Below are 10,535 nucleotides of genomic sequence, written 5' to 3'. Positions count from 1 at the left end.
GGAGTCATAGAAGGCTTTGAATACAAGAAATGAAATGACCAGGTCTGTTTTATGAAGAGAACCCTGGCCACTCAATGAAATACAGGGTAGACAGACATAAAGATTAGAAGCAGGAAAATGTGTTAAGAATCTAGACTGTTCAGGTGCTTCTTCTACTATATAACCAAATAGTGTAACTTCAGCTCTAATATAAACTTTGATTTTACATTTATTATTTCACTCTTCTCTTTTACATGAATTGGTAAAAAATGTTTCAACAAATCCTGGGGCACTAGACTTCAAAGAAGCATATAAAGAGAGGTCTCATGACATTTTCCTTCTTATTCCATGTATATGCTTTATTAAAATTCTCATTTAATTTCCCAATTCTTTGACTCACTCATGCTAAGTGAAAATCTTTTAGTTAATTTAGATTTGATTTTTAGGAAATTATTTTCAATTCAGTGGTAAATTAATATCAATAAAGAAAAGCAGCTGGAGTTGTCAAGATGTTAGAAGGGAACTCATTCTTATTAGCATTTCCTTTTATACTTATCTGATAAAATGAAAACAAATGTATTGTTTTCCACACTGTATTCATCATTGCTGATGACATTTTCTTTACCTATGCAGCCTTTCCTATTAAAAAAAATACTACTACTTGTTTAAATTATAATTCTTTTTTATTATTATATAAATTAACCCATTTATTATAGGCTAGCAATGTTTCAAATGGTGGAGCTTCTACTGGTCTTTCAACTTCTTCAGTCTTCTGATGGCCGACTTTACTGTGACAGCAGAAGTGGTGTTGTAGGTCCAGGCACCACCAGCTATAGTCTTCATGCAGGAGCCACAGTGCCAGATGCCCACTGCTTGCCTTTTAATCTTGGTTTTGCCACAGAAGGAGCAGGTATACTTGGCGTGCTGGCTAATCTCAATCTTCTTCACCATCTTCCTGAGGGAAGCCCCATAACAGGTCCCATATTTACCCACGATTCCAACCTTCTTAGTGTGTTTGGCCATGTCACCACCAACCAGGTCCAAGCCCAGAGAGCTTAAATTATAATTCTTATTGAAACTTAAAGACAAAATGAATGTTGTATGGAACTTTGACCAATGGTTCAACTTAGTTCAATAAAATTCCAGAGATAATAAGTAGAGTACTTTATTAGGCCTATATTTTGTCTTCTCTGCCCTACCAAATTACAGAGCTCTGATCTTCCTTAATAGGATATCTTGGGATGATATGAACATCTCACCTTCCTCACAGGGATTTTCCAGAAAATAAGCCACTGGATCACATTGCCCCACACAAAAATAAATAAATAATAATTATAATTTTATTCACATCCCACATAATTCTGAAAAAGACACACACACTCACACACACATACCACACAAAGCTTCCATGTGAGAATACTGATTCAGCCATGTTCTTTCAATATCCCTACACATTCTTCCTCCCCTATCCACCCAGAGTAATCCAGCAAATGGCACTGCCTGCATCAAGCTTTCATGGTATCATACTGACAGAGGAATTCCTTTTTCATTAGCATTGATTCATATCTTGATTAGAGGACATATTACATTTTATTCTAATTATCTGCTTACAGGGTTGTCTAGTCTCTCTCCTACACTACTGTCTCACTGAAGGGGCCCATCTTTTGATGACAAAGAGAAGAAACTAGCTTGGGATGAGCTGGCTGGTCTTTCAGTGTGAACAACTTCTTCAGAACCACAAACATAGACAACTTAGTATTTTTTATATTTATAGCTAAAGCTGTTGGAAACCCTAACCTCTTCCCCCAAAACAGAGATGGGATGCTTCAGTACAGTTCCACCCTGGACTGTGACAGTAGGCATGTTCTAACCAATCTTACACGCTAAGGCAGACATGTCCTTTAGTATAGTTAGCCCCTTACTTTCTACCATACATCATCCTTCTTTGCCTATGAGTTCTTAATCCTAGAATCAAGCATTTTCGATTCCAAAACTTTCCTTCTCAGTCCCTTTTAGAAGTTGTCCTTTACATAGCACTCCATGATCTACTGCATAATCTCAAGTTCCCTTGGACAGTCTTCAGAATCCTTCACATTGACCAAAGGCTCTAATTTAGTTTGCTACCCATTCAAAAGTAGGCTTGTCATTCTTACCAATCATCTGTAGCAATTAAAAATATGTATAGAAATCTAAATCTGAGAGATAGAAAAGAAAATTGAGATGCCAAGGTATATTTCTATAATTTTCTGCTTTCAAAGCAAAGGTTTCACAGTCTTTGCCATAGTCAATGCAACAAGTGTAAATGTTTAAGTTTATGAAATATTTGGGAGATACTGAATAGTGTAAGTTTATGAAATGTTTGGGAGATACTGAATATTCATAGCTTGAGATATTTTTCCATGGTTTTACAAAGGTTGGAAGAAAATAACTAAAATGTCGAATTCCGGAAATGAATGGGTAAAAATCGAGGTTCAGCAATATGATATAAGAAAGAATAGAGACAAAGTACCTTTCCATTTAAGACAAGGCTACTGATAAGAAGTACCTAAAGAGATCACTGCCCTCAGATTTTTTTTTCTATTCCTCTAAACCCAATTCAAAGCCTGCCATATGCAGATTTCACCGGTCTCCCTTCCTTCTACTACACTCATAAATTGCATTTCATAATTTATGGTTCATTTTGTACCGACTTACCCTGAACAATTATAACCCCTGTGATACAGAACTTTTTCCCCCTAATTCTTTTGTATCCTTTCTATGCCTACTCTAGTACCGAACATATGATATATGACTGACTAACTGATTAGATAGTTATAAAAATATGATTTCAGGTGATCTCTAGATGGCTCAATGGTTTAGTGCCTGCCTTCAGCCCAGGGTGTGATCCTGGAATCCCGGGATCCTGGAATCCCACATTGGGCTCCCTACATGGAGCCTGCTTCTCCCTCTGCCTCTTTCTCTCTCTCTCTCTCTCTCTCTGTGTCTCTCATGAATAAACAAATAAAATCTTTAAAAAAATGATTTCAACACTAATAAGATTGAATAAAGATCTATCAGAGGTGGGTTTAAATTCAGAAAGAATCTGGCAAAATGCTTGGAATTGAAGACTATACCATCTAGGCTGTTTTTAATAAATGATTGGAACCACTCACAACAAGCAAGAGAAACTGAGCCCAGAAATGAGGAATCTTTCAAAAGTCATCATATTGAATTCATAAGGCTCAAAACATGTAAGTGAATACAATGTGTGAAAGTTTAGACAGTCCGTTACTATGGTAATTGTTAATGTGAATTTTCATGGAGAGATGCCAGAAATGTTTAAATGCTGTTATGCACCTATTTTAGAACAATATACAGAGCTTCTTATGTTGAAATTCTATTATATTTCCAAATCCAAATGTGTTATATTGACTTGATGTTTGCAAACTTAATCCTATTAAATATCATTTGAAGCATTTTGAAAAGTTGCCCAACATCCATAATAATAAACAGCACTTGGAATTAATGAAGCTACTTCATCTATGCAGATCAAAGTGCTTTTAAAGATTGATGATTTGTCAATATTCTCTTGCTTTCTACACAGACTTTATTCTTCCTATCCTGTAAAATAATGGTCTTATAGTTTTGTTTTGCTAAATGTACAGTAGTAGTCTTCCCCAACCTGCCACTGACCTGACAGAAAATTCAAGAACACTGAACTTTACATCTATTTCATTTTTGGCAAATTGGGTAATTTTGATTCAGTATAGGTAAATTACTTGACTTCCATTGTTTCATATTGAAAAATGAAGGGAAATCGTGTCTGATCTTGTTTATTGCTTTATCTCCAGTACCTGTTAGAGTCTCTAACAAATAAATAAATATATGCTGGGTAAATACTTTTTTGAATGAGCGAATGAAGTAGGCATAGCAGTGCAGGGATAGAAGTTGTACAGTGAAGACTTCAGAAAGATAAGCAAAAGTAAACCTAGGCCTGAGACTTGCTCTCTGAAAGAAAACAGTGATGAGAACAGGCAGGAGGCAGGACTAGCCAGGGGAGAGTTGGTATTTCTCAAGTCATGAACTCAGAAAGGCACTGAACATTTGAATAGAGAACTAGATACAGGTAACAAGTTTTTCTTGATATATATATATTATCTGCTTCAAAGCAAGAATAATTTATAGGAATCTTACCCAAAACTTGGTGGACCAGGTCTTCTGCTAAATTTCTTCTGATCAAGAGATATTAAATGGAAATTGATAATATATACTGTGGAAAATATCAACATGTTATCTTTCCTGATATAACATGCTTATTGCTTATTAGTATTAAATAAGGAAATATCAATGAGGTCTCCGCAGGCTCACTTAATTTAGCTATCCTTATTTTTCAGAATCAATTAGTTTATTCAAAATAAATATTCATACCAAGAAGGATTTTATAAACCTGTTTGTATTATTGAAAAGAAATAGGTGAATGATTATTTTATACCCTACTGGCCTTAACAAACATATTATGTATATTTCACTTCATAATGTCTTAATTTCTATAGAATGGGGGTTGAGAGCTGGCTGTCCAAGTGAACACACAAAGGCCTATTTTACCTGTCCAGTCTACTAACACTGTCTTTTCTGTGCAGAACATTCTGTTTTCTTGGTCACTCCTATCCCACACCCTTCCCTTCTCCTTTCACACCTACTGCAATCCTATTAATACTTCAAGACCCAACTAAAATATTGTCTACTCCTATGGAGATTGTCTTGCTTAGAAGAGTCAGATTTCCTGCCATCTGCAATCCTCACTTTCACACTCTGCTTTACATGCTCCACATCCTCTTTTCCTTATCAGCTCATGATCCCTTTGACAGCAGGGACCAGTTCTTTTTCATTTTTGTCTTTCTAGAACCTGAATATAGCAGATGCTCAACAAATACTGAATGAATAAATGGTTGAGTGAGAGAATCAACAGATACCCTAAATGAACACAATGTCTTCTCTGTGAGTGAAAACAATCTAAATGCACTGGGCCATGACAGGAACAATCAAAACTGTGATGTGAATGAGAAATTAACAAACTGAGAAACAAGACTTCCTGAATACCAAGTCCAGGTAGGTAGGTGGTAAGAGGTCAGTATGTATCAATTCTCAGATAATCTAAATCTAATTTTAGCTTCATATTTAGTAACAACTTTAACAAAGATTTTCTTACTCTTATATCATTTTAGAACCTATTTCTTATTTGATAAAAATAGAAATAATTAGGGCAAAATGTTCATCTTTTAAGTGAGTAGACCCTCCTAACACAGAACAGTCCCATTTAACATGCAGGAAGAAGCAATTTACTGAATAGTACTCTAACATCAAGGAAGTCTGTACAATTCTATGGTTTAGTCCCAAAACACCAAATCTCCATTAAAGGCCAAAATTATCCTTTGAAAGAAAAGTATGCTTTCTACAGTTGTATGTGTAGTAGATGTTTTTGAACTATAAGATCAGGCTTCATAAATATATCCCTTTGTTCTTTTCTATGCTGTGTTTATTCTGTTTGTTCAAACCAAGAGCTAGAACATAAAAGGATTCTTTCTCTAGAGACTGCATATTAGAAAGTCATGCATCTAAGTGCACAGAACATTCAGTCTGCCAAGAACAAAATCAAATATCTGAAAATGTAGTTTGATTTCTTGGCTAATAACATTTCATAGTTGTCAACCTACCCTTTTGAACAGAACTGGTTCCCTAAACAGAGCAAAGTAACAATGAGAAATGTTGTTGGGATAAAGGGGTATGTCTGGTGGTATAGTGCCAAACTAGCCTCCATGCTGAGAATAAAATATAGAGACACACAGTAGAGGTTTCCTCCTTTGGACCTTTGAACATTACTCTGCAGTCAGAAAATATGGAGAAGGAGGAGTTGGGAAAACTAAAATCTGAGGTCATGAATTTCTTTAGGTCCAGTGAATGGAAGGGTAGAAAGTAAGAATTAGGGGGTGAGATTTCCAGAAGTTTTCTAGATTTAAATTTAAATATACCAGAATTTCCTACAAATGCAGTTCAAAGTTGGGAGAAGGACAAAGAAACAAAATTCTACAAAACCACTGATCTTCAGAAGAAGAGAAATAAAGTGAGAACTGGGCGGTGGGGGGTGGGGGGGAATGTTTGTGAATCAATCACTTTGAATTAAAGGCATATGTGGTCCAGGGAACCTGGGATTCACAAGGTCAAAACTAGTCTCATAATTATACTAAGACATCACTTGCCTTTTCATACCCACTCTGTCAGGACATGTCAAAACAAGAATATTTTCCAAAAGCTATATGACATGTAATATCAGACCAGACTGAATAATGCAGAAGCAGATATGAGAATCTCACCATCTTCTATTATGTCAGATATTAAAGAGATTGTTGAAAATATAAAACAGTGCCATTCTTTTCATTATTTTTTTCTTGCTTTAAAAATTACTAAATGTTGTTTTTACAAAATGTATTTTTAAGATGTTTAGTTTGAAGCAATCTGTATACCCAAAATAGGGCTCGAACTCACAACCTCAAGATTAAGAGTCACATGCTCTACCAGACCAAGGTGCCCTTATAAAATGTATGTTTTAATATATGATTATTTACTAGTTTTATTCTAAATAAATCAATACATATTTCTAAAATTGTTATTTTAATTTTGAATATAGTAAATATTGATATATGTTACACAAATAAAAGATCTCGAGGATCCTCAATAATTTCTAACACTCAAAGATGCCTCAAGATCAAAAGTTTGAGAACTACTGGTTTATACAATCTTAAAAATGACTTTATGATTATCCATTTGCTCAAGCTAAGAATCTTCTAATAATCTTTCATTATTTTCTTTCACTTATTTTTCTATATCTCAGCTATTACCAAAGCCTGTTAAGTACTACTAATAAAATATATCTCTGACCTGCTCACTTCTTTCTATTCCTACTATGTCACTATAACTTGAGACCCACATCTTCTCCAGCATGGCAGCAGCACCTTTGCTGACATCCTTACTTCCCTTCTTGTCTCACTCCAAGACAGGAAAAGGAGTCCTGTCCTTTCACTCAGCAGGACAGGTTTTTTTTTGTTTTGTTTTTTTGTTTTTTTTAAGATTTATTTATTTATTTATTTATTCATTCATTCATTCATTCATTCATTCATTCATTCATGATAGACAGAGAGAGAGAGAGAGGCAGAGACACAGGCAGAGAGAGAAGCAGGTTCCATGCAGGGAGCCCGACATGGGACTAGATCCCAGGACACCAGGATCGCGCTCTGGGCCAAAGGCAGGCACCAAACCGCTGAGCCACCCAGGGATCCCCCAGCAGGGCAGTTTTATCCAGTACTTGCTACAACCTCAATGTTCAGATTCTGGGAATCTTTCAAGGATGTAGAAACAGGTTTGGGACTTAAAAAAAAACACTCACTCAATTTTATTTTTAAAAAACACAAAATCAAAACAAATTCATATTCATTTTAAAATCTAAAGATTGCCATACCAACTAGTCAACACAACTCAATTGGTTATAGAAAAGTTATACCTAATCAGAGATATGGATATGGTTTAATATGCATGATAAAATGTAGAATAAGGTCTCTAGAAGGGAGCATATTTGGTTCATGCCTATTTCTCCATTTTGTATATTTTCCCACTTACTATCATTTTTTTTAAATTTAAAAAATTTGTCTGTTTGTTTATTTATTTGAGAGAGAGCATGAACAGTGGAAGAGGGGCGGAGGGAAAGGGACAGAGTCTTAAGCAGGCTTCACACCCAGTACGGAGCCCTACATGGGGCTGGATCTCATCACCCTGAGATCATGACCAGAGCCAAAATCTAGAGTTGGACACTGAAAGGCTGTCCTTGGTCATTCTATTTTTTAATGCCTACCCTAAGTTACTCTACCAGTTTCATATGTTTATTTTTTTATAATCCTACTTACCATAATCCTGTAATTATCTTATTTACCTATAGATTGCTAATTGCCTACATCCTCCAATAAAAATTTGTCTTAGGGCAGGAATTAGAGATGCAAGATGTGAATGTGTGGTATGAGGGGGAGGAGGACAGAAGCCATTACCTAACTCATGTCTAGAGACTAAAAACAAAATTTCAAAAACTATTTAAAGAATAGATGAAAAAATAGTGGCTCCTCATCTAATAGTTATGTGACCTTAACATCCATGTTTCTGATTCAAATTTCCTTATCTGTCAAATTGGGATAATATTAGCTATGTTATACTTATTCACTTGTTCATTCATTATATATGCATTTGTCAAGAATCTATAACATTCAAGAAGACATTGTTCTAAGCATTGAAAATTTAATAAACAAAGCTTTTTCCTCGGGAGACTTACATTCTAGTGGGAAAAATAGGCAATAAACAAGTAAATGAGTAAAACGTATATCAAAAAGTGATATGTAGCTATTGCAAGGGAATTATTCTTAATCAGGTAGTAGAACATATTGTAAAATAAGAGTTTTGTGGCTAAATTATCCTAAAAGTTGCCTACTTCTCAAGCTTTTTTAGGATTCTGATTCTTATAGGCACTCCCAGAAATGGAACTAGATTGTGTCAAGGAATTCTCCAATTTCCTGGGAAGAGGGTGGCAAGTCAGACCCACTGTCAGCTTGATGAGGAAAAAGTACTTTATTCCTGACAAATCTATAGGACTGAATGGCTGTTTCTTCCCCTGAGTTGGAATAGATTACCAGCAATACCTGTAATAAAAATGGCTACAGAGCACCTGGGTAGCTCAGTCAGTTAAGCAGCTGACTCTTGATTTCAACTCAGGTCATGATGTCAGGGTCCTGGGATCCAGCCTTGTGTTAGGCTCTGTGCTCAGCAGGGAGTCCGCTTGAGGATTTTCTCCCTCAACCCCTTCCCTCACTTGCATGCATGTGCTCTCTCTCTTTCTAAAATAAACACATATATATTGAATACTTGTACCATTTATTTCTCACAACTCTGAGGTAAGTACTGTTATTACTCCATTTTTCACACTAGGAAATTGAGTCTCAGAAATTTAAGTGGGGAACCACTATGTGGCTGGATAGAGCCCCTTGCTTCCGAACACTGTGCCAGACATTTCTCCATTATTTCACTTTCCTAAAAACCTATTAAGGATGAGAAGAAAGACATCACTGATTTAACTTCTAGAAGTGAATGGAGATTGTCTCATCTTCTCCAGGACAGGGCAAAGAAATATTTCCAAATGAAGGGGGAAAAGACATCACTTACAAACATGGACATCCTAAAGTATCCACAGAATGTAAGTTCATTAATTATTCTAAGCAACTTCTGCCACATATCAGGAATACTGATTGATAGAAAGGTTAAGAGTAATTCCTTTGCAATAGCTACATGCTCTTGGGTCCTCCTCTGGTTCATTAAGTAGCAAGCCCAGAGATAGTCTCCCTCTTCCAAATGAACTCAAATGTTTTCAATGTTATTTGTGGCCTCCTTAGTTGAGAACAGTCATCCCTTGGCCTAAATAAACATCACTCTGAAATCCTGAAGCTCTCTGGGAACACCAAACCTATCTCTCTGAAGGTATTTGATTTATGTCTATAAAGTTACTCTGGGATGAGACAAGGAATAATTATAGAGAAGAGTCTGTTATTGACTCTTGGCTGTTTTTGGAGTTATTTTTCTCATAAATGTGACAATTAGAAGACAGAAATTAATATTTGACTATGTTTCTAGTGAGCTGTAATAGCTGGGTTTTTTTTTTAAGGACTGTGATAAATGCTAGTTTGAAACAACTCAACAACTAATGGCAGCAGGGAGACAAATTCTGATTAAGGCTATTGTGCTGTAACTCCTCCAAATCCTATGAATATCTTTAGAAATTAAAATATATGCTGCACCTTCAAATAAGAAATTCTTCACAAACATTCAAAGCTCAAGATAGCTCAAGATATAATACTAGGTTGAATAATAATAAATAATCAATATTTGTTCTTTGTGATCTAGAAAAATATCATTCATTCAATTCAACCTAAGGTAAAACTTACATTTTTAGAGTGAATTATTTCCAGTGATTCTGACCTTAATAGGAATGGGTTTCTATCTATTTAAAAGAAAAAAAAAAACATTCAGTATCTTGTTTTGTCCTTGTCTTGTACAGAAACCTTAGTGATTTCATGACCCCAGGTCACAGAAATAGATAAATACATCAGGTTTAAAATGACAGAAAGATAGAGAAGGAAAAATGAAAAACGATAAGGGAAGAGAGAGAGAGAAAGAGAGAAAAAATATAGAAAATATTCAAGAGTGAGAACAAAGAGAGAAATAATATAAAGAGTGAAAATCCAGTGAATAAAGAGACCTAGAAAGAGATAAAAAAAAAAAAAAAAAAAAACAATGAAGGAGGAGAAGCAGGAGTGAGAGAGAGGTATGAGTTAGCTATCTTTGCTCAGGAAAGTTATTCTGACTATATGCTGAATCATAAGCAACTATAGCTCTCAATAAGTGTTGTTGCTGGTCTTGTTAGTGGTGTCATTGCTTACACCTTTCATATACAACCTATTAATAAAAGTATGCATTTTTTGCTTATATTC

General features: G+C 35.3%; 1 protein-coding gene across 1 annotated transcript; it reads right to left on the bottom strand.

The window, feature by feature from the left end:
* Positions 1–691: 691 nt before the first annotated feature.
* On the bottom strand, positions 692–1,500 carry LOC112927565 (large ribosomal subunit protein eL43-like). The gene has a single exon (XM_026008997.2). It carries the CDS (start codon positions 1,000–1,002, stop codon positions 724–726), a length of 279 nt encoding a protein of 92 aa, XP_025864782.1. The 5' UTR covers positions 1,003–1,500; the 3' UTR covers positions 692–723.
* Between the last annotated feature and the right edge of the window lie 9,035 nt (positions 1,501–10,535).

Source organism: Vulpes vulpes, chromosome 12 (genome assembly GCF_048418805.1).
Source record: "Vulpes vulpes isolate BD-2025 chromosome 12, VulVul3, whole genome shotgun sequence".
NCBI lineage: Eukaryota > Metazoa > Chordata > Mammalia > Carnivora > Canidae > Vulpes > Vulpes vulpes.
The sequence above is the reverse complement of the archived record's forward strand: the minus strand, read 5'-3'. Positions and strand labels throughout refer to the sequence as shown.

What these genes read in the sequence shown, in the direction of transcription:
- LOC112927565 (XM_026008997.2), bottom strand. Translation starts at nt 1,002, where the DNA reads ATGGCCAAACACACTAAGAAGGTTGGAATCGTGGGTAAATATGGGACC.